General features: G+C 41.2%; 1 protein-coding gene across 2 annotated transcripts in view; it reads left to right on the top strand.

Moving 5' to 3' along the window:
* Positions 1–23,813, top strand: part of RPN2 (ribophorin II) — a 73,783-nt gene extending 49,970 nt beyond the window's left edge. Inside the window, exons 12-18 of one of the 2 annotated variants that reach the window (XM_033963691.1) lie at positions 2,385–2,579; positions 3,303–3,389; positions 4,068–4,163; positions 7,133–7,208; positions 8,338–8,467; positions 14,026–14,111; positions 22,535–23,813. In XM_033963691.1, coding sequence (XP_033819582.1) covers positions 2,385–2,579; positions 3,303–3,389; positions 4,068–4,163; positions 7,133–7,208; positions 8,338–8,467; positions 14,026–14,077 — 636 coding nt within the window. In that variant the 3' untranslated portion in view covers positions 14,078–14,111; positions 22,535–23,813. The remainder of the gene's footprint in view (positions 1–2,384; positions 2,580–3,302; positions 3,390–4,067; positions 4,164–7,132; positions 7,209–8,337; positions 8,468–14,025; positions 14,112–22,534) is intronic. The other variant, XM_033963692.1, reaches the window with a different exon arrangement.
* Positions 23,814–24,111: the final 298 nt, after the last annotated feature.

The following is a 24,111-nucleotide window of genomic DNA, read 5'->3' as shown; positions in this document are numbered from 1 at the left end:
CTACCACCCTCTCGGTGAAGAAGTACTTCCTGGTGTCGCCATGCAATGTCCCTCCCCTGATTTTCCACGGATGCCCTCGTGTTGACGTGGGTTCCTTGAAGAAGAAGATATTCTCCCCTACCTCAATACGGCGCGTGAGGTATTTGAATGTTTCGATCATGTCCCCTCTCTCCCTGCGTTCCTCTAGGGAGTAGAGCTGCAATTTATTCAGCCGTTCCTCATATGGGAGCTCCCTGAGCCCTGTTACCATCCGTGTGGCCATTCGCTGGACCGACTCAAGTCTCAGCACATCTTTGCGGTAATGTGGTCTCCAGAACTGCACACAATATTCCAGATGGGGTCTCACCATGGACCTATATAATGGCATTATGACTTCGGGCTTACGGCTAACGAAACTCCTGCGTATGCAACCCATGATTTGTCTGGCCTTAGATGAAGCTTTCTCCACTTGAGTTGCAGTCTTCATGTCCTCACTGATGATTACCCCTAAGTCACGCTCCGCTACAGTTCTCTCTAGGATCTCACCATTAAGACTGTAAGTCTTACATGGATTTTTGTTGCCAAGATGCATGACCTTGCATTTTTTGGCGTTGAAATTTAGTTGCCAGGTCCTGGACCAATTCTCCAGTAGGAGGAGGTCATGTGCCATACTATCGGTCTTGGATTTGATGTCAGGTCCTGTTGTGTTCTTGTCTACTATATTGCATAATTTGGCGTCATCGGCGAATATCGTTAATTTACCCTGAAGCCCCTCAGCCAAGTCCCTTATGAAGATGTTGAATAAGATTGGGCCCAAGACCGAACCCTGCGGTACTCCACTGATCACCTCTGTCATTTCTGAGGGGGAGCCATTCACTACCACCCTCTGAAGTCTACCTCCTAGCCAGTCCCCCACCCAAGTAGTTAAGGTATCACCCAAACCTATAGAGTTCATCTTGCTCAACAACCTGCGGTGTGGTACGCTATCGAATGCTTTGCTGAAATCTAAGTACACGACGTCCAGGGACTCCCCAATATCCAGCTTCCTCGTCACCCAGTCAAAGAAGCTGATCAGGTTGGATTGACAAGACCTCCCCTTTGTGAACCCATGTTGACGAGGATCTCTCAAATTCCCCTCGTTCAAGACCGTATCCAATTGGTGTTTGATTAGAGTTTCCATTAGTTTGCTCACTATTGATGTGAGACTCACCGGTCTGTAGTTCGTGGCTTCCGTCCTGCATCCTTTTTTATGTAGTGGAATGACATTAGCAGTTTTCCAGTCTAGCGGGACTCTTCCCTTGCTAAGGGAGAGATTGAAATGACATTAGCAGTTTTCCAGTCTAGCGGGACTCTTCCCTTGCTAAGGGAGAGATTGAAGAGTGTTGATAGTGGTTTCGCCAAGGTGTCTTTTAACTCCCTGAGTACTCTGGGGTGTATGTTGTCTGGCCCCATAACTTTGTCAACCTTGAGTTTGGATAGTTCACTGTAGATAACGGTTAAGGAGAGAATGACACGAGGACAAATCTGGCCCCATTCCCGCGGTATCTGTCTCCATCCCCGTTCTGATCCTGCCCCTGCCCCATTCCTGCAAGCTCTATCCTCGTCTGCACAAACCTTGAGCACTTTATGTGAAATTGTGTTTTTATTATGCAAAAGAGAAATACAAACCACATAACATTACAGAACACTACATCCGTTCTAGCACAGTCGGGAAGGTTCTCAGCTCTTAGAACCTCCCCCCACTCACATTAGCAAAGAAAATACCCCCTATCCCCTCCCACCCACCCCAGCATTGTGGTATCCACTGAATAGGCTTCTTTCATATTAATGGACACTTTATAAACAGTCTCTCACAAGTCCAAGACGTTCAAAATCAAACTCTGTCTTAATAATAATAACTTTATTTTTATATACCACAATACCACAAACAGTTCAGAGGAAGAGACTGTATACAGACAACGATATTAGAAAAAACTTTCAAAATTACATTAACATGGTAAGATTAATCAAATTTTGCCTGAAAGTGTTTTAAAATCCTAAGTGTTCGAGGCTTGTACAGATAAGGACAAAGCTTGCAGGGATGGGGCAGGGACAGTCGTCTCCGTGTCATTCTCTATTCCTATCCAGTCTATGTGTCCATACCAACTCCTAATCTCTACTACCCCTTCTTCTCCCTTAAGCAGGGGTTCCCAAATCTGTCCCAGGGGAACCTCAGCCAGTCAAGTTTTCATGATATCCACAAGGGCAGTGTATGCAAAGTAATTTCATGAATATCCATTGCACTGAGATGTAGAAAGTGCCAGTGTATATATTAGCTTGGTGAGTAAGCCGGTTTTGCTAGATCTGCTGGTTCATGCACCCCCCCCCCCCCCCCCCGCCACTCCTTACTTTCCTTTCTCGTTCAGACATTCGTCTGCCTGCACAATCAGAAGACTGCACAAGAAGTTGTCTTTGTTGCCGAGCCAGACAATAAGAATGTGTACAGGTTTGAGCTGGACCCTTCAGAGAGGAGGACCGAGTTTGATTCATCCTCGGGCACGTACACGCTGTTCTTGATAGTTGGAGATGCCACGTTGGAGAACCCCATCCTGTGGAATGTGGTAAGTTGGTGCATTATTCAGGTTCTAGGTTACTCTCTCTTCCCAGGCTGCATGCTTCTATACCTAAAACCATGGTTTTAATTAACCACCCCCTTCCCTCCCCCCAAAACAATATAGAACTAAATTCTTATGGCTGGTTAACCTTTTCAGGACCATAAGGATCGTAGGCCAATTTTTGTGGTTTTGACGACATTTTTATGGTAAAAAGGGCTTGCAGATGCCAAAAAATTGATTTTTTTTGTGAAATATCATTATTTTTATTTAAAAAAAATCAAACTTCTGGCTTATGGACAGTGTGGCAAGTGAATCTTCTCGTCAATCTAGCAACGACGCTAATGAATGAATGTCGGAACCAGTTTGTTTACATAAAGGCAGTATCATATGGAATCCGTACATATCAAATTTAGAACTGTAGACTATCCCAATCAAAATTTATAGGATTTTAAAGTTATGGGACAAATATGTCCCTTGGTCCTGAAAGGGTTTTAATGCATCTGGCTAGTAGGGTATTGTAGCCAGATGGGAGGAGAAAATTGTTTAGGGGCTTGGTTTCCAGGAAGCCTCCAGGCAGCGCAATGAACCATGAATTATTTCTGTTTGGGTTGGTATGTTGTCATAGCTACCACCTTCATAGAGGAGATGGGCAGGATGGACCTTAACGCAGCGTAGTTGCAAAAGCAGCTCTCCTCCTCAAAAGCTGTAAGCTTTTTAAATGTTTTCTAGGCTGACGTGGTCGTCAAGTTCCCAGAGGAAGAAGTGCCTTCTCCAATCCAATCCAAGAACCTCTTTGTTCCCAAGCCAGAGATTCAGGTAGGCCAAAATCGTTTTCTCTTTTGTTGCAGGATGCCGTTGTTCCATACTAACCCAGTGCGCTTCCAATGAACAACAATTTTTTCTCCATCCCGGCAGGAACTCAATTGCCCCGTCTCATCCCCGCGGATTCTATCGCTGTCCCTACCCCATTCCTGTAAGTTCTTCCTTGAACACAAAAGCCTCAAACATATATGATTTTAAAGTGTCTGAGGCTTGTGCAGATGAGGACAGAGCTTGCAGGAATGGGGCAGGGACAAGAATTGAACTCACCAGGATGGGAAAATGAGTTCCCATGGGGAAGGGGAAAAATTTGTTGTGTCATTCTCTACATAGTATCTACTGCCATAGAAGAAGGGAAGCAAGAAGAAAGCTACTGAGTTAACAAGCCTACCTGTAACCATTTGCTCGGTAGGGAAGCCATGGCATGGCAGCTCAAACAGTGGATTGAGACCCCCCCTGTGTTTGCCACTGACACTCCATTTGCTTTGGGTAAGTCACTTTATCTCCCGTTGCCTCAGGTAACAAAGTAGCTTTTCAGGGACAAGGGCTGACTGTACTTGAATACTGATGCTAGAAGCTGTCTTGAGCTGTATTTAGAAAGACAGGCCAAAATCTCTTTAAGGACTGCTTTTAGACAGATATGAATATAAACCAATGTTCCATCTTACTTTATAGCATCTCTTCCGGGAACCCGAGAAAAGGCCTCCCACGGTAGTATCCAATACCTTCACTGCGTTAGTCTTGTCTCCTCTGCTGCTACTGCTCATCCTGGTATGTACTCTGGAAATTTGATTCCTCTGTTTACTACCATAATGCATAAACTCTAAATTCACCCGAGTTAAACAATGTCTCTCCAATTATACTGAAAGTTCTAAATGGAAATTGGTCCCTTCTTGAGCAAAACAGCAAATAAATGAATGCCGAGTGGAGGGAACGCTGGTTCCTTCTGTCAGCCCCAGTTGGGAGTGAGTATTCAGGTGGAGTAGGGCTGTGTCTGGAGGGGAACATGATTTTACAGGGCAAGGGGCAAGTTTTAGCTCGGAGAAGCATATTTCAGGATCAGAAACCTAACAAGAGAGGTAATAGAAAGTCTTCTTTTATTTATTTTTTTGTTTTAAGATGGACTAGAGAGAAGGGGGATTGAGGATTATTTTAGAAGCCCTGTTTGCAATTTCCAAATGGAAATACCAGGCTTTACATGTGTAAGAAGAAAAAACAATTTCAGAAATCAAAGATTATAATTTTTCTCGATATTTCTAGGAATACTCAGAAGCACTGCCAAGAATTCTTGATCCTGTGTCTTAGGAATCAGAATAAAATTATTCTTTGTCTTTATTGATCCCAAGCAAGCATTAAAATTAGTAGTTTCTAAAGAAAAATTCAGACATGACTTGTTCATAGCTATTTAGGGATCGTTGTTTAGACTAGCTGAGATATCTCTGTAATCTGAATCTGTTCTCTATACAGTGGAACCTTGGTTTACGAGCATAATTTGTTCCAGAAGCATGCTCGTAAACCAAATTGCTCGTATATCAAAGCAAGTTTCCCCATAGGAAGTAAGGGAAACTGCTTTGATTGGTTCCACCTCCTCCCCCCCCCTCCACGAGGCTACCGGCGCTGCTCCATTCTCCCCCCCCCTTGAGGAATCAGACGCTGTTCCAAACCCCTCCCCGCGATCCAGCTTCCCCCCCCTGAGAACCGGCATCCCCCCCGCTCCCGTTGCCCCCCCTCCACCGCGATCCTACTTTCCCCCCTCCCGAGCAGTCAATGACACCCTTTACCTGACTTGGCGCGGCTGGGCGGTGCATCGGAGATCCTCCTTCTTCTGGGCTGGGCTGGGCTGGACTGGCTTTGAGCATGCGCAAATGCTCAAAGCCAGTCCAGCCCAGCCCAGAAGAAGGAGGATCTCCAACGCGCCGCCCAGCCCAGGCCGCGCCAGAAGAGGGAGGATCTTCGGGCACCGGCACTGGTGCCAAGTCAGGTAAAGGGTGTCATTGACTGCTGGGGTGTTAGCGTCTAGCGTGCGTGGCGACTTAGTGCGCGCTAAAACCGCTAGCTCAGCTTTGTAAAAGGAGCCCTTAGCCTCCCCCAACACCTTTTACGAGACGTCTCAGCATTTATGTTCTTTGTAGATATCCTGAAAACCTGATTGTTTACAGTGAGCAAAAATGTGAAGTTTCAACGCTTATTTAAAATGTGATACATCGCCTTTACGAAGTTTCAAGTTGGTTACAGTTAAAATAAGCGGTCCAGAGGAGGGTGACGAAAATGATAGGAGGCTTGCGCCAGAAGACGTATGAGGAGAGACTGGAAGCCCTGAATATGTAGGAAAGGAGAGACAGGGGAGATATGATTCAGACGGTCAAATATTTGAAGGGTATTAACGTAGAACAAAATCTTTTCCAGAGAAAGGAAAATGGTAAAACCAGAGGACATAATTTGAGATTGAGGGGTGGTAGATTCAGGGGCAATGTTAGAAAATTCTACTTTACGGAGAGGGTGGTGGATGCCTGGAATGCGCTCCCGAGAGAGGGGGTGGAGAGTAAAACTGTGACTGAGTTCAAAGAAGCGTGGGATGAACACAGAAGATTTAGAATCAGAAAATAAGATTAAATATTGAACTAGGCCAGTTACTGGGCAGACTTGCACGGTCTGTGTCTGTGTATGGCCGTTTGGAGGAGGATGGGCAGGGGAGGGCTTCAATGGCTGGGAGGGTGTAGATGGCCTGGAGTAAGTCTTAACAGAGATTTCGGCAGTTGGAACCCAAGCACAGTACCGGGTAAAGCTTTGGATTCTTGCCCAGAAGTAGCTAAGAAGAAAAAAAAAAAAAAATTTTTAAATTGAATCAGGTTGGGCAGACTGGATGGACCATTCGGGTCTTTATCTGCCGTCATCTACTATGTTATGTTACAATAACCAACGTATCAGTAACCATATACATGACATATTGACTGACTTGAACAGTAGGAGAAGGGGGGAGAACTACAATATTGGATAGAAAAGAAACAATTAGGGCAAAAACAAAAGGAAAGGAAAAAGAAGAGAAGAGAAGAAAAAAAATAATGATAAAATTAAAGAAAGATCTTAAGAAAGACAAATCTCAGTCGCTTAAAATAGAGATGATGATAATAGTCAGAATGTCATCCTGATAAGGACATATAGATATCGTAAGCATCTTTGAATAAATATGCCTTTTGGTGCATCACAGCCGCTGGGGTATTCTTTTCCCCTTTGGTTGTCAACCCTGTGGGGGAGTGGACCGCCCTGAATGCTGTGTTCGTGGGGGTACCGGCGCTGGCACCTCTCTTCCTCCCTGCCCCCTGCATAGCTGTTTAAATGTTCACCGGCACAAGCAGCATCTTCCACCTGCTGCTCGCGCCAACCTCAGATCCCTTCTGACATCACTTCCTGGTTGCGGGATCAGGACATGACAGAAGGAAGCCGAGGCCTGTGCGAGCAGCAGTTGGAAAATGGAAGATGCTGCTTGCATTGGCAAACATTTCAAGAAGTACATTGGGGGGTGGGAGGGGGCGCACAGCATGGCGATGCCAATCGCTACCGCCCCGGGCACAAACCTCCCTTGCTACACCACTGTGTGATCCTAAACAAACTTGTCACTGAAATCCAGTTCTTTTGCAAAGCTGTAGTCATTTCTTATTAGAGTAATTTAGTGATTGTGGCATAAGAAAAAGTCTTTTATGAGCGGTTTTTTTTCATCCTGTTTTGTAACCTGTATATAGTGGATAAAAGTGGGCACCAACATCTCCAGTTTCAGTTTCGCTCCCAGCACTATTGTTTTTCACATGGGACATGCTGGTAAGTAAAGTTCTCTTAATTTAACCTATTTCATGAAGCAGCACCATGGAAAGAGGACTAAAATAGTCTTCCTGGTCCTTTCTGGGTTATTTTTCCTTCTGCTACCGATCAGAAGTTGACATCTTAACCACGTTAACCAGTTTTTTTTTGGAATACTTTCATTTAGAGTGGATTGCCCTGCTATAACTTCAATATGTTAATAGTGTTGCCTTTTTATATTGCTAGTAAAATTCAGTTTTGATGGACAAGAGGCCATATGTGTAATGTTACCTAATTCTAATTAACCCACATAGTACAAGCAAATTTAGTATATATGGTATATATCAAGAAACTGGGATCTCTTGGGAGCAATTACCATGCCCTTGCTGGGAATTTGGATGTCAAAAAAAAAAAATGAACTATTTATTAATTTCATATTATCAGAGCTGCTGGATGATTCAATTAGCAAATAACTGTGACAGGTCACACTAGTACTTTTCACCTATAGAAGTATAATGTGCTGCCTGGGTTAAAGATACCTTTCCATTATGCTCCAGAATTGTTTTTTTGTTTTGAAATAACCAGATAGTTTTATAATAGTCCCGTTGTCCAGTTCTCTTGTATATTTTGGGACACGTTTAGGGAAAAAACAAAGAGATCTTGTTTCATTTTCAAACTTACAAATAGTAGACAAATAATTGGTTGAAAGACCATGAAGTGACTTCAGTATGTTTGTCAGCATTTTATATTTGACATGCTACTCATTTGGTAGCCAATATACCCCCCTTTTTACAAAACCAGAGCGCAGTTTTTAGCGCCGGCCGTGGAGGTAACAGCTCCAACACTCATAGGAACTTGTGAGTGTCAGAGCTGTTACTGCTGCGGCTGGCGCTAAAAACCATGCTAAGGTTTTGTAAAAGGGGGGAGGGGGATAGTTTCTTTAAACATGGAGTAATTGGTCCGACTGGGCCCTAGTCAGAGACACCTGAGTTGCCACATTCTGCGTTGACTCTTATCACCCATAATGAAGAGGCCTAACAACCCCTTCGGTGCAATGTTGCAGAAATCACGGCACGGTAAAAGCAACGATTGAAACGCTGTTTTGGTTGGCACTGTGCTGACACACACCTGTGTTATCTCGTTTTCTCAGCCATGTTGGGGCTCATGTATGTTTACTGGACGCAGTTGAACATGTTCCAAACCCTGAAGTACCTTGCCCTCTTGGGCACGATCACTTTCCTTGCAGGCAATCGAATGCTAGCCCAAAAAGCAGTGAAAAGGTAAGCATTTTAACAGTTATCTGTCCTAGTGACTAGTCTTGATTTTCACCTCATAGAAATGAGGCATCTTGACTGGCTGAAAAAGATCATGCAGTAGAATTTGAGATGGATTAAATGCTATAAATATTGTGTCTTTTCACCTAACATGGATTTCTTTTGTTTACCTGTAGCTTGTTTTAGGTATTAACTTCAGTTCCTAACAGACAAATTTGAGGGGGGGGGGAGGATGTTTCTGTTATGATTTGTCTGATAAATAGTACATCAGAATTCCCAAGCTCTATTGACAACATCAAACAGCCACCAGGAGAGAAGGAGGATTGCCAGTGGTGAAATCAGGATGCACATCATAGTATCAGGGGGGGGGGGGAGATTTCATGGGGACACCAGGAAGTATTTCTTCACCCGAAAGGGTAATTGATCGATGGAATGGTCTTCCACGTCAGGTAGTCGAGGCCAGTACCATGCTCGACTTCAAGGGACGATGGGACAGACAGGTGGGGTCGCTCCAGAGGAATGCTTAAAAGATGGATTCTCGAAGGAGGGAGGGTTCTTGAGTGGGCAGACTTGTTGGGCCGTCGGCCCTTTTCTGCCGTCATACTCTGTTTATGTTTCTATGTTATCAATATAGCCATCTTCTGTGGGCCCTGGCCAAGACTGTTCCCAGGGTGACAGAGAAAGGGAAAAAAACCAAATACTGTACTTGTAAATCAGTGTCTCTTAAACTTTTTTAGCTCTGGCACACTAAATGCAGCAAACGTTTTTTGTGGCACATTAAACAGAGCAAATGTTTGTCCTGGCACATTTTAATTGAAATTATAAAATTACAAAACCAACAAAAAATTAAATTTTGAGAATTACTTATCTAAACTAGATAGAATAGAATAATCAATGAGATGGATGTGTTTATTTTTGAGTGCAAATTATCTCAAAACATGGCTCATGGACTCTCATTGGCTTCCTATTGCACATCGAATTTCGTTCAAAATATTACTGCTAGTTTTTAAATCTATGATCTATAATGAACCCCAGTTCATCACTAGAATGCTCATTCCATACAACGTTTCACGGACCCTCCGATCTGCTTCAAACAACCTGTTAACAGTCCCATCTTTAAAAATAACTGGAACTAGAAGACAAGACATGTTTTCAATTATTGCTCCTACCTTATGGAACTCTATGCCCCAGTACATTAGAGACATAAAGGACCTCATTTCCTTTAAAAGAGCTTTAAAAACTTATTTTTTCAAGGATGCTTTTAATATATGACTCTCAGATTTATAATTTTAGACCCTAGGTTTTACATACCACAATTTTTTTCTTTTTTCTTTTTCCCCTTCCTTGAGTTATTTTTCCCTTTAATGTATATTTACTTCTACAAATATATTGTAACTTTCCCCCTTAACCCTCACGGTTCATGTATGTTAACCCAGTATGTTTTTTATTTAAAGTCAGTGTATTTGTATTTCTATTTTACTTGAATTGTACATCGCTTAGATATCCAATAAGCGATTTATCAAGCACTAATAAAACTTGAAACTCAATAGTCAACAAATAAACACGCGTTTCATCATCCACCATCTGCAGTCGTTCTCTTTTTTTAATAAATTTAATTTCTGTCGGAGCTGAAAATCCAAGTTCGCAAAGAAAAGAAGATCCAAACATATTGCTTTGTTTCTCAAGTTAGGATAACTACTGCATAAAAAAATAAAACTAAAATGACTTGCCCTTAGTTTTCAAGGACCAATCGCGTCAAAGAATAATGCTTGTCAGGGCGGTTGTATCCTTACGTGCACAGACGCTCATAACATTGACAGACTCTTGCGTGCGCAACATACATGTCATCTATTCTAGTGTATACTAAGGGAATTTTTTTTTTTTTTAATTCTTTATTCATTTTATAACTTACATCAAGTGTACAGTAAATATCAAACAATTATAGAACAACATCACTTGAAAATCTACAATATCATACAACAAGAAGATTTAACCCCCATCCCCCTTCCAAATTCATATATAACTAAAATATACCACATGAAAATAATATCTTATGTCATTCATAAATATATTATTAGTGGAAAAACAAGAATCCCCCTCCCCACCCCAAATCCACATGAGTATTAAAATTGGGAAAAGTGTAAATTATTCATTATAATACTTTAATAATGGTCTCCACACATCCTTAAATTTATTATAGTAATCTTTTTGAACTGCCAACGCTCTTTCCATTTTATACACGTGACAAACTGAAGACCACCAAAAACAATAATTCAGTCTTTTATAGTCCTTCCAATTATATGTTATTTGACATTTAGTTCTCATAGCCATGCCAAATAAAATTGTGTCATATGACAATGCTACATGATTTTCTAATAGGTAATTTATTTGATCCCAAATAGACTCCCAAAATGCCTTAATGAATGGACAATAAAACAATAAATGATCTAAAGTTCCAGCTTCGAGATGACAGTGCCAACATCTATTAGACTTGGAGCAATCCAATTTTTGTAAACGAACAGGGAATTTTTAAAAATAAGTAAAATTCTGCATACCTGAATCTCTTTGGGGCACACCATTGGGCCATGGCACATAGTTTGAGAGACACTGAGTTAACTAGATAAGCAGCTTCAGTAGTAACTGTAACTTGTACGTCTACATTGATCTTGAACATGTGGCTTTGTGGCATAATCAGAAGTTGACACCTGCCTCAACAGGTACTGGAGACGGGAGAATTAGAAGGGAATAATATACGTGAGCTTCCTCTCAAGCCCCAGAGAAGCATCTCTTGGTGCAGAGGTTGATCACAATATGTATACCCAACATTTTTCCCTTTCTGAGGATGTTTTGTTCCAGTGGAAAAGTTGTTGGTTTATTGCTGAGATCTATGAGCCAGAGAACAAATTGAAATCAAGTCAAATTGATTAGCCAGACTTCAAATACCCAAGGCACTACTTGAATAATTCTTCATGCCCTTACGGGGATGGTAAATTCATCATTGGTCTTGGTAAAGTGACATGTGCTCAAATATGTTTTTGCAATTAATTTGATAACATTTAATAAATATAAAGTGCATTTAGTGCTTAAGGTGCTAAAGAAAGGAAGGCACTTTGGGCACAAAAGATAAGTGCCTTCCTGTCTTTAGCACTTTAAGTACTAAATGCACTTTATATTTAGTAAATGTTATCAAATTAATTACAAAAACATATTTGAGCACATGTCACTTTACCAAGACCAATGATGAATGAAGAATTATTCAAGTAGTGCCTTGGGTATTTGAGGTCTGGATATCGATTTGTTCTCTACAATTGTTGATTGTTTGAACAAATTGTTGTTTTCTTCTATTTAAGTTGAGATGCCCTGATTGTTCTAAATTTTAGGATAGGTATTTTTTTCCATTGTTGTGTCCTAATAAGGTACAGTATTCTTGAAGGTATCAGTTTCAGGTAAGTACTAATTTCACCATATCAACATGGATTGTCTATATTTTCTTCTTTTATCAGTAAATCATTCATCGGCCCCCAAAGAGAGTGAGAATCAACAGGTTTCCTGCAAAAGAAGGGACTCATTATAAATATCTGCAAAGCAGTCAAGTGGGTAGCCAGACACTACTGCTTTGATGCCTTATCCTCTCAGGAGTTGCCTTTAGATTGAGGGACCACCTAAGCCTCTTTGCTCAGGGTCACGTTTCCAGCTTCCCTGAGCCTACGTTGTCCCATCTGTCTTTTTCACAATGAACCTCAGCTTGGAAGTCTCCAATCAGTGTGCTTGCATTTCTCTCTTTGGCTGCAAAGAAAGCGGAGTTGCTTGCCTTTAATGGGGATTCTCTGTAGATAGCAGGGAAATACAGCTACACTTTCCCTCCCTCCTTCCCCGCTATTTAAAAAAAAAAGAGAGCAACACTGTGAATAGCAAGGATAAAGACTAGAGCTGCCCGATTCACATCGATGAATCGATTCACTTTCTAAAAATTCAGACTTGCTGATTCAGTGAGCCCTGACACCTCCGGGTGTCCTTAAGCAGCAGTGGCCAGTGGGAAGAGGCCAGAGGCAGTGCTCAGAACAGGCTGCTCCTGGCCTGCCCTGCCAGGGCCTTCTCTCTGCTGCATCACTGATGCAGGCCAGAATCAGCCTCTTCAGAGCACTGCCTCTTCACTCCGGCAACTGCCACTTTCTGCTGCTTTGGAAGTTCCGTATGTCGGATTTCACAGTGGAGGGGGGGGGGGGGTCAATCGGGAGGTGCTGCATAGGGGGATGGGAGGAATGGAAAGTTACTGCACAGGGGGATTGGAAGAAGGGATGGAAAGCTACTGCACAGGGGGATAGGAGGGATAGAAAGCTGCTGCGCATGGGGGGAGAGGAAGAATTGTTGGACATGAGGTGAAGGACAGGAAGGGAGAGATGCAGCAAAGAGGTAGAAAAGGTGAGAAGGGGAAATCCTGCATATGGTGGGAAGAAGATATGCATGGAGAAAAGAGAGGGAGAAATGTTGGACATAGGCCTGAGGGCAGGGAGAGAAGGAAATGTTGCACATGATAATGGAGGGGAAGAAGGAAGAGATGCTGCATGAAGGGGAATAGAGAGGTTTGATCTAGGGCACAAGGCAAGGAGAGAGAGATGGTAGACAGTGGGAAAGAAACTGAAATATTGGATATGACAGTGGAAGGGAAGGTACAGAGATGGAAGATGGATGATGAGCATGGAGAAAGAGAGAGGAGAAAATGTCAAATGGGCAGGAGACCCTGGTGAGCGAGTTAATAGAAGACAAACAGAAACCAGAGCCTGGGACCAACATGATCTGAATAATAAAATGACCAGACAACAAAAGGTAGAAAAAATAATTTTATTTTCTATTTTGTGATTGCAATATATCAAATTTGAAATTTGTATCCTGCCAGAGCTGGTAATAGACAGCGAGTGTGAGCTAGGACCTAACAGAGTGAGGAAAAATCGGTGTTTGTTTATTTTGTTTACACCACAGCGCTGGCGTGGGGTTGGAGAGGACAAAAGGGAGTGAGATGGGTGAAGAGGCTACAAATAAGCCCGACAGGACGTTCAAAAAAAACCACCCTATTAGATGAGAAAAATCAATTCACTGGGCCGAATCGAATCAAAAAAATTTTCCCTGAATCGGGCAGCACTAGTAAAGACTGAAGAGGCAGAGGAGGGATATTGCTTAGCACAGGAAAGCCCTAAAGGCTTCTCTGAGCTACAGCCATCACACTGGGTCTGTTGGGTGACATCACCAATTAGCGCTTGGCTGCAGAGAGCACTCATTACAGACGAGCAATTCTGCTCACCTGATGGATGGGAAAAGGCCATAATTGCATTGTGCTTGTTGCTTTGCAACTCAGGAGATATTTGTGGCATACTGTACACTTTATTTTGCTGCTTTTAACTTTTTCTGTTAGATTTCTTGAGATTAAGACCTTTCAAAAAAGTGAACCTTTGCATGAGAAAATAATAACAGAAGCCTGATTTCCTCTCTTTTGGTGCCTGAAGGCGTGCTGCTTTGTTTCTCACTGCCTTTCCTTTGAAACGATCTCCCTCTTTCCTTTTTGGCAGGATTGCAGCAGAGCAGAGCAGTAGATTGGCAAAGTATAGAACGCTTCGGTAAACAGGGTCTTGCTTATGATCAGCTCCTCTGTAAAGTAAGGGCATCTACTAGACTTTGTTGTCCTCACCTTCTTATTCTGCATCTCGCATGCCGCTTCATCCTACATTATCTGTCATTGTCCTCAGAAGTATGTGAAGTGTGTCTGTATGCCCGCCAAAAGTCCAACAGTGTTCCTGAAGTCTTTAAAGAATTTTTCTAGCAATGAGATTCATTATTATCGGAGGAGTAGCCCAATGCTTAGAGCAGCAGGATGAGAACCAGGGAGGTCAGGGTTCAGATTCCACAGATGCCCCCTGTGACCTTGAGCAATTCACCTCACCCTCTGTTGCTCCAACTACCATCTTAGACTTTATTTACTAAGCTGCATAATGTGTTAACATTAATGCAAATTCATTTTAAATAAAGTGTATGGTTAGGCCCTATTGAGATAAATGGGACTTGCTTTATTTAATGCCTGTTAACACGTTAATGCAGTTCAGTAAAGAGCCCTGGGGAATAGCTCTGGGGAAAGGGTATACTTACCATACCTGTATGTAACTTGCCTTGAGCAACACCCAGTGAAAGGAAACTAGAATCAAGTGTCGGATGCCTTGAAGAAGCAGCAGAAATATGAATTTTTGAGAGTGAGTTATCATTCAGAGGAAGAACACAAAACTTGGTTTGAGAAGACTTTACTGAGCAAAACAGGACAACAAAAACGCTTCCAGGAAGCGATACCTCATTTTTTCCTTTCGTTTTATCCTTCCCTCCTTTCCTCATTTCACTTTTATTTATACATTGTCATTTAAAAACCTTCCCTTTTGTCTCATATCCAAGTCTTTGTATTGACATTATCTCCCCTATTTTTATTTTGGTTTTTTATATACAACTTTTTTTTTATAATTTTTATCTCTTATTATTGTAAACCGACCAGGTACTTGTGATGGTCAGTATATCAAAATATTAATAAACTTGAAACTCAACCACTATGCGTAAAAATGACTCTCCCTGATGAAATATATACTGTGTGGATTCAGGGCTCATCGCAGTGTTCTTTGTGATGAGTTCTCTATCAAATAATGTTTCCTCCTTTGACGTCAGCTGTCGTATCTGAAGAAGTGCCCCCAAGTGATCTCACAAGATCATACTAGACTGTCTTTTGGATAATTCTAAGAAGCGCCATCCCTGTCTTCCTCTATACCTCTATCCTTCCTTTTTATTTTTATTTATATATTATAATTAAAATTTTCCTATCCCCCGTATCTTTCGTTTCTAATAATAAGTCTTAATTTGTCATAGTTTTAGTTTTACCCTCTTTTATTTTATTTCAATTACATCTTAAATTTTATGAGATTTTTCTAATTTTTAATATTGTAAACCGTCCAGATACATGTGATGGTCTGTATATCAAGCCATAAATAAACTTGAAACTTGAGTATGAAATCTGAACCTGGATAAATATCCAGATCCCATTTCTGGAGAGATGGTATTGAAGATTTTTGAAAGCTCCTGTATGCACAGTTATGAATTTTAGACTTGTCAAACCATTCAGTGATCCTGAGAAAAGTTTGTAGGTAGTTTGGCAAACCTTTGTGTAGTAAAAAAAAAAATTTTCAGTCTGCTTCAGATTTTTGAAACTCTCAACCAATAAAGTCCTAAATCAATTTAATAATAACACTTCATAATTCTTTGGGTAAAAATCTGAAGGATTCCCACAATCCATTGATAAAATTTTAGAATTCCATGGAACAAACTAGACCAACATTCATTGGTTCAGAGGTTGACTTTAAATTGTCAATCTGTTTCTAAATTTGCATAAATGTGACACGGATACCATGTACATAGAAGCATAGAAAAGTGATGGCAGAAAAGGGCCAAGGCCCATCAAGTCTGCCCACTCTATTGACCCACCTACCCTCCTAGCTACCCTTTGAGAGATCGCACTCTGAAAGGGTAGCTAGGAGGGTAGGTGGGTCAATAGAGTGGGCAGACTTGATGGGCCTTGGCCCTTTTCTGCCATCACTTTTCTATGTACATGGTATCCGTGTCACATTTATGCAAATTTAGAAACAGATTGACAATTTAAAGTCAACCTCAGAACCACTTTTAATGGTTGTTCCTCAAAAGCAGTTTTCAAAAGGAATCTACCTACTTAGTTGACCTTTGAAAATGATCTGTAAAGTATGTACATACACCTTCCAACACTTCAGGCTATCTAAAATTTCTGCAATCCAAAAAAACAAGGTAAATAAACCCCACAGAGAAAGTACAATGAAGAGAAAGGGGGGGCAAAAAAGTGCAACCTGAGTTGAAGTTTTAAGTTTATTAAATACAGTTAAATAAATATCAAAATGCAAAACATATAGAAACACTAAAATAACCAATCCATCTTGCATGGCCATCCAGACCCGACCCGGTCCGTGTTTCTGCTCCACAGAGGAAGCCTGCTTCAAGGGTGCAGGTGATAATCCGATAAGATGGCACCAAAACATCAAAAAATACATTTAAAAAAGCTGTATTTCTCAATAAACAATGATGGTATCACTCAAAAGCAGTGTTATTTTAGATGTTTTGCATTTTGACATTTGACTGTATTTAATAAACTTAACTTCATCTCAGGTTGATGTGTACATTTCCCGCCCCACTTTCTCTTCATTATTTATGTAAAATTTCTGTCATACAAAATTCTTTAGGGGAGTTTATAGAGCTGTTGGACATATAGTGGCATACAGATAGATACAGCATGTTCTGCCCTGCATGAAGCACTCATCTGTTCCCATCTAGTCATGCATGCCTGTGTTGCTTTTGTTCCTAACATAGGGGTCCTTTCATTAAGGAGTGCAAAATGCTACGGCATCCGTTATATTCTATGGACGCCTTGGAATTTGGCCCACGCTAATCTTTAGCACATGCTAAATCGGTTAGTTTGCCTTAATAAAAGGACCCCATAGATTCAGCCCTCTTCTTTCGGGAAGTTAAGGATTAGTGAACATAATTCTATGCATGTGAAGTTATTTACCAAAGCCAGCTACAATACATTAATATAGGCATAAAAGGCCAGTGCATCATACCAGAGGTTTCTGGGTCAGACCAGGCCAAATTATTTTGCTTTGGCAGAGCCTACCATGGAGTTTTGCCTCAAGATTTGTCATTTGAATGTCGTTCAATCTATCAGTTTTTCACTTTGTTCAGCTGCCTTCTATCTTCTGTTGTGACTGACATCTGCTCTGTGATTTCATCGTCTGGTATATAGTCTAAGGCAACCATGGAAATGGTGTCGGAGGGGACATGTCTGAAAAAAATTTTTCCATGTCAAAAGAGTACCCTTAAAGGAGTTAGAACATATTTCCTCTGGGGTTCGTTGACTTTCTGTTCTCTTACAGCAGGCTGTAATAGCTGTAATTATTTGGCACTCGTATTGCTAGGTAATACGCTGGAAGCACCTGGTGACTTTACTGGGAAAGTAGTGGCCAAACTGATAATGCCTTCTTTTTCTGATAGGGCAGGAAGAGGGTTATTAGCAGGCAGAGAACAGAGATAGTTTATAGGGGAGGGATTGTGGAAACTGAGGGCAAGATTCTCAAAACTTTTAGCGCCCTCGCTAAACTGTTTTCCGGCGGTTTAGCCTGTCCACATTTTAGCAGTGGATTATCAAAATGGATTATCTCTGTCTTTAGCGAGGTGTCTAGCAGTCTCCGACAATGGCATGCAAATGTGCTCTTTAACTTTGAAATGAACAATCGTCGAGGCATCTTCAAAGAGCGGTGTTGGCTTTTGGCGACAAAAAGCAGCAACTGGTCCGGGAATGCCATTACAGTGCCAGCACTTCTGTTTTGACTGTGGCTAATGAAAAAAAAAAATGTGTATCTACATATTTTTAGTGGAGGGGAGTAAAATCACGCTTCTTTTGAGTTTTTGGGAGAGACGGGCATGTTTCATGCGCGCTTGTTAAAAGCCAACGTTTCTTCTTGAGCGTGTGTGTGATACCCTTGTCTTGTGTGTTTCTGGCTGTGGGTCTTCATTAAATTTTACATTAAAAACAAATTATAGTAGTTTTTTGGAGAGAAATGCATGTTTTATGGGTTCATAGACAAAACCGCCGAAGACAAAGGCGCGCGCCGACAACTGAGCGCAAGACGGAAGTGCGTGCCGAAGAAAAAGTGTTTTTAGGGGCTCCGACGGGGGGTTTTGTTGGGGAACCCCCCCACACTTTACTTAATACAGATCGCGGCGGCATTGTGGGGGGTTGTAACTACCCTCATTATACTGGAAACTTAACTGTTTCCCTGTTTTTTAGGGAAAAAGTAAAGTGGGGGGTTCCCCCCCACACCCCCTATCGGAGCCCTTTAAAACAATCATTTTCTTCAGCGCACACCTCCACATTGCGCGCGCCTTTGTCCCGACACTTTTTTGACCTGACACCGTTTTATGAGCGATTGAAAAAGTCAATGTTGCTTCTCCCCTCCCATTCGTCCAATGGGGGTGGGGGGGGGGTTATGGCGTTTTTCTGTGTATGTGCCCATCAAATGTAGGAACTCCTTTGTTGCTGCCTACCAATCTTATTTGCATGCGTGATTTTTTAAAGAATGTCTCAGTATCAAAATGGCTGCGGTAGCAGACTGTCACTTTTTAACACAGGTTTTTGAGAATCCTGCCCTGAGTATGCGGCTTACTGGCTAATTCTGCAAGAATATCAAATATTTATTTGACAGCATAAAAGGTTCAAACCAGCCAGAATAGTTGAGTAGTCCCCCACCCATGAGTATGTTAGTGAGAGCAGAGGTCCGTGTCCAATTTGACACGAACAAGAGGACACGGAATGAAGCTAAGGGGGGACAAGTTCAGGACAAATATCAGGAAGAGAGCGGTTGACACCTGGAATTCTCTCCCAGATAAGGTTATTGCGGAATCCACCGTCCTAGGATTCAAAAGCAAACTAGATGCACATCTCCTTATGAGAGGCATAGAAGGATATGGGTGACTAAAAATTACACCAGGTGTACACCTGGCAGGGCCTCTGCGTGTGCTTATCGCCGGACTTGACGGACCGATGGTCTGATCCGGAGATGGCGCTTCTTATGTTCTTATCATTTGCCCTTCAATATCCCCAGCCTGCGTTTTCACACATTTTTCAAGTCCTATTTCCAGTTTGTATACCATCACTTACATTTTTGATTCCAGCTTTTCCCTCGGGTATGTCTGTTCGTTAGAAGTCTCTGCCTTTTCACCACAAAGAGATGACGGAACAGGAAGATCATACAAGCTCCATAGAGTTACTGGGGTGATTAATCTTTGTGCATTTTTATCAAAAACACATGTAAGCTTTCTGGACTCTGCGTGGAAAAGGCTGGCTTTAACAAAAATGTAATAAGCAATTTTATTTTCTCTACTCTAATAGCCACTGATATATCGGTGATGTGGCGCTCTGATTGTCAAAATCGCCTTTTTGTTTACATAAAAAACTACAGCTAGTTTCATTCATTCCATAAGTCTTACCCAGTGCTACTGTAAACCAGCTTGTTACAAAAAATATCTGTTTCTCACGAATGTTAGCAAGATTTTAATTTAATTATGTCATGGCACACAACACTGTATAAAACATCTATGGATTTATAGGTGTGATATATATAGTGGTTGTCCATTTTATTTATTCTCCATGACGTTGAATGAGGATGTGGGTTTGTTTTCCCAGTTCATGACCAGAATTTCTTCAATAAAAATTTATTGATAACAAAAATTATTTTAAAACTTTACTTCGAGGACATGCTTCATCAAAAAGCTCAAGGTGTGTAATAAACTAAAACATAAGCAACAATATGCAAAAAATAACAATATTGTACATAAAAATTGGTTAAAGCGTGACTGTGGGCCCAAGCCTATGGCTAAGGTAGTTATGATTTGGTTTGGTGGTGGCTCTGTGCTGCTGAAGGCATGAGGTGATATTTTGGATTTGTTTAATTGTATGTTTTTTTTTAATTTGGATTTTTTTTTCTGTCGCATGTTACCTCGAGCTATTTTGATGAGGTGATTTTTAACTGAGCTAAATTTAATTTAATTTATAGCCCCTTTTAATAAGTTTCAAGTTTCAAGTTTATTAGGTTTTAATATACCGACCATCAAATAAATATCTGGCCGGTTTACATTACAATAAAAAATATAGATAAGAAAGAGGAATTAATATAATCAATATTTAGAAGTACATACAGTGTATATTAAAACATAAAACATAAGACAAACTTGATTGTGAGGGAAGAGGTTTGTGGGAGGGTAAAGTTACATTGTTAAGAGAAAAGGGAGAAAGAGGGAATGGGAAAAAAACATTTGGGTAGGGAAAAAGTCTTTTAGAAATAATTTTTGAAGGTTAAATAATTGAAAATAACAGAGAAAGTAGATACTAAACTGAAATGAATGCATCGCGGAATAGAAAAGTCTTTAGGCCTGCCTATCTTAAATTTATCCAGTTGTTGTTCGTCGCGAAGAGGTTGTGGTAAAGAGTTCCATAGCATTGGAGCAGAGACAGCGAAATTTATTTTCTGTGTGTAGTAAAAATGTTTAATAGAGGGGATCAGAAGGAGATTTTGATTTGTGGATCTCAGAGTACGAGATGAACATTGGGGAATGAGGAGTTTATATAGAAATGAAGGCAGATGAGAGGATTTTATTTTAAAGGTCAAGAGAATAATTTTATATGTGATTCGGTGGGCCACAGGAAGCCAGTGGGCATCTTTCAGAACTGGAGTGACGTGATCAAATTTACCTAGTTTATAAATGAGTTTTATAGCTGTATTTTGAATCAATTGGAGACGTCGGATTTCTTTTTGGGGAAGACCGTTAAGAAGGGAATTACAATAGTCTAGGTGAGAAATGATCAGAGAATGAACCAGAATTGTAATTGATTCGATCTGCAAGATTGAAGTTAATGAACGAATGATACGGAGTTTGTAGAAACAAGTTTTTATTATAGAACTGATGTGATCATGAAATGATAAATCTTTATCAATAATGACCCCTAAAAGTTTTATTTTTGTTTCCATTTGAATTGGAACAGATTTAATAGTTATTTTTTCCAGTAAAGATTCAGTATTCTTGGTTGAGAATAAGAGGCCACGGGATTTGTTGACATTGAGGGAAAGTTTGTTAGAGTAGTTTGTAAGCTGCCTTAGAGGCTTTTAGTGCAGACCAGCAAAGTAATTCCTAAGAGTGCCAGAGTGCTTACTTTGCCAGCCCGCACTAAAAACCTCTAGCCCAGCTTAATTTAAAAAAAATAGGTGGTGGGGGGGGGGGGGTTAATGAACTCCTAATCCTTTTTTTTAAAAAAAATCTTTATTCATTTTCAAATTAAACAATAAGTGCATAAAAATATATCATAAAAATAATTTCAATATAGCACTATATTATCTAACATATGAACTATAATAGTGTAAAACTCCCCCCCTCACCCCTTCATCCCATTCTCAATTAAAATAGAATATGCAATGTTATACAACATATTATAACATCTCGTATTTAATAACATCCCAAATCCATCCTCCCCCCTTGAATGTGCTAGATAAAACTAAGAAAGAAAAGAAAAGGAACAGAAAAGAAATTATGTCTATTCATCACAATATTTTTCCAATGGCCCCCCTATCTTTATAAAGTTATTATATGTCCCTTTTTGTACTGCTATTACTCTTTCTTATGAACTCCTAATCCTACTGTTGAGAATGTTTTTGGTCACTTTATCACACATTCATAGCTCTTTGGTCAAAGGTGATGCTACACATTAAGTTCCAATTTATTTTATCTTATTTATTGGAAAACTTGCCCCCTCTTCTACAAAGCTGCGCGGTAACGGCCCCAAAGCCCATAGAGATTTAAAGGGCTTCGAGGCTGTTGCCGCGCGGCAGCCACTAAACACGGCTTTGTAGAAGAGAGGGTAAATGTATGTATGTATGTATGTATATATATATGAGTAAATAGTATAACTTTTTTTATTCTTAACCCCATACATATAGGGGTCCTTTTTACAAAGGCGTGCTAAGTGTTTTAGCGTGCGTGAAATATTAGCACATGCTAAATGCTAACGCGTGCATCTTAGCCTATGGACGCGTGCGCTAAAATGACTAACGTGCCTTTGAAAAAGAGGGGGAGAGTGTACATAAAAGTAAAACAAGTCAACAAGCATAGGGGTCATTTTTATTAAGGTGCGCCAAATCAGTTAGCACGCTTTAATAAAAGGACCCCATAGTTTTGCTTTATATCCTAACAAGATTTCAGAATGCTTAACAATTACTGAGTAAGAAAATGCAAAGATTAGCCTCGCAGCTGGATTTGATTGTAAAATAAGATAATTAATTCCAGAACCCATGCTTTGTAGCAGCCCATTGTAGACGGAACGGTAAAATTGCAGGGGAGCAGGCTGTAATTCCTTAGAAATGCTGAACAGATTCCTTTCTTTCATTTAATGGAAGTGTCATTTTTATTCTGCCTTTTCAGAACCAAACATTGAAATGAAGTATGAGCAAGTTTATGAAAGACAACAGCCATAAAGAAATTAAAATCCCCGGGAAAGAAGCCAAGAAACAGTTGAATTCAGGATCAAAAGATTAAGGCACGGGGATGATTTTTTTTTGTTTGTTTAAAGTCAAGATTGTGGTTACTGTTTTCCCTTTTTAAGTTCTACCTTTGAATACAGAGATGCTGCCAGCCATCCAGGTTCTTTTTACATGTACAACCCTAATTGGACTGAAAAGATTTTTATTTCCTTTTCCTTTTTTTTTTTTTTTTGGGGGGGGGGCTTTATAATTTTGACATTTTTCTCATGATATAAAGAAGGTGAAAAGGGACTTGACTGTGTCTTGTATGGATTTATTTATATGTTGTTTGGTTGGTTTGCTTACCCCCCCCCACCCTTATCCAAAATAAGGCATTACACTTAACATACAAGTCACATCAATGAACACACTTGGTTTTACCCTTGGAGTTTTCACTGGGCCACAGACAATCTTCTGTTCAACGCTTTCTATACTCTTCGGTACCCTGAGCCAAAGCTTATTGATAGATAGATGTCACCTCTTTGGGGCTGCCTCTTTAGTATTTCCAGCTCAGCATGTGGAAACCAGACTTATGAATCCAGTTTAGGTCTCCTGCAGGGCCATATACAGTCCTGCTACTGGGCCACTGAATTGCTCAGTTTTTGGCATGATTAACATCTACTGTGTTCCACCCTGCGTATGGATAACAAATCAGACTGTGGTAATTCTGGACTCGAGCAAGTAATAGGAAGTAGAATTTAGGACAGTTTATCCTAAATAATAAAACCTTACCCACGCATGCGCTTTTAAAATGGCGTGATCCCTGCCGCCGTGATTTCTGATCCGTGGCGGTATTCTACAGCATGTGGCACGGCTTCCTAAGTCTTCAGACGCGAGCGGTGGCTTGCCGCATGCGCCCTGGCTTTTCAAATCTTCAAGCGCGAACAGCAGCTTGCCGCACGCAACCTGACCTCCAAACGCCCCTGCCGGCATCTATTTCTCCCCCCTCTCACCTGCTCACCCGCTCGCAGCATTTAACTGAAAAGTGCTGCGCTGTGCTGCCACTGGCCTCACCGTCTTCTCTCCACTGTGGCCCGTCCTCTGACAACTTCCTGTTTCCGCTAGGGCTGGCCGCAATGGAGAGAAGACACCAAGGCCAGTAACAGCGCGGTGCAACTCTTTTCTTTGAAGCAAGTAGATTTCTGCAGGGCGTATGCACAGGGGGAGCAGGAAAGGGGTGCTGTTGGACAGGGGGAGGGAAAAGGAAGGGAACGGGGAGCAGGCAAGGAGTGGGTGCACAGGGAAGGGGGGAATGCTGCTGCTGTACAGGGAAGTGTGGGGGAATGCTGCTGCACAGGGAAGGGGAAAATGCTGTTGCTGCTACACAGGGAAGGAGGGAATGCTGCTGCACAGGGAAGTGGGGGAAAGGGAAAGGGGGCCAGGGAGCAATCTTGGTTTGCTTTGGGGGGAGACAAAAAGGGGCCATGGAGAGAGACAGAAAGATAGGCAGGCAGTGCACGAGAATGAAAGACAGACACA

The sequence above is a fragment of the Geotrypetes seraphini genome, chromosome 11 (assembly GCF_902459505.1).
Source record: "Geotrypetes seraphini chromosome 11, aGeoSer1.1, whole genome shotgun sequence".
Classification (NCBI taxonomy): Eukaryota; Metazoa; Chordata; class Amphibia; order Gymnophiona; family Dermophiidae; genus Geotrypetes; species Geotrypetes seraphini.
The sequence above is the reverse complement of the archived record's forward strand: the minus strand, read 5'-3'. Positions and strand labels throughout refer to the sequence as shown.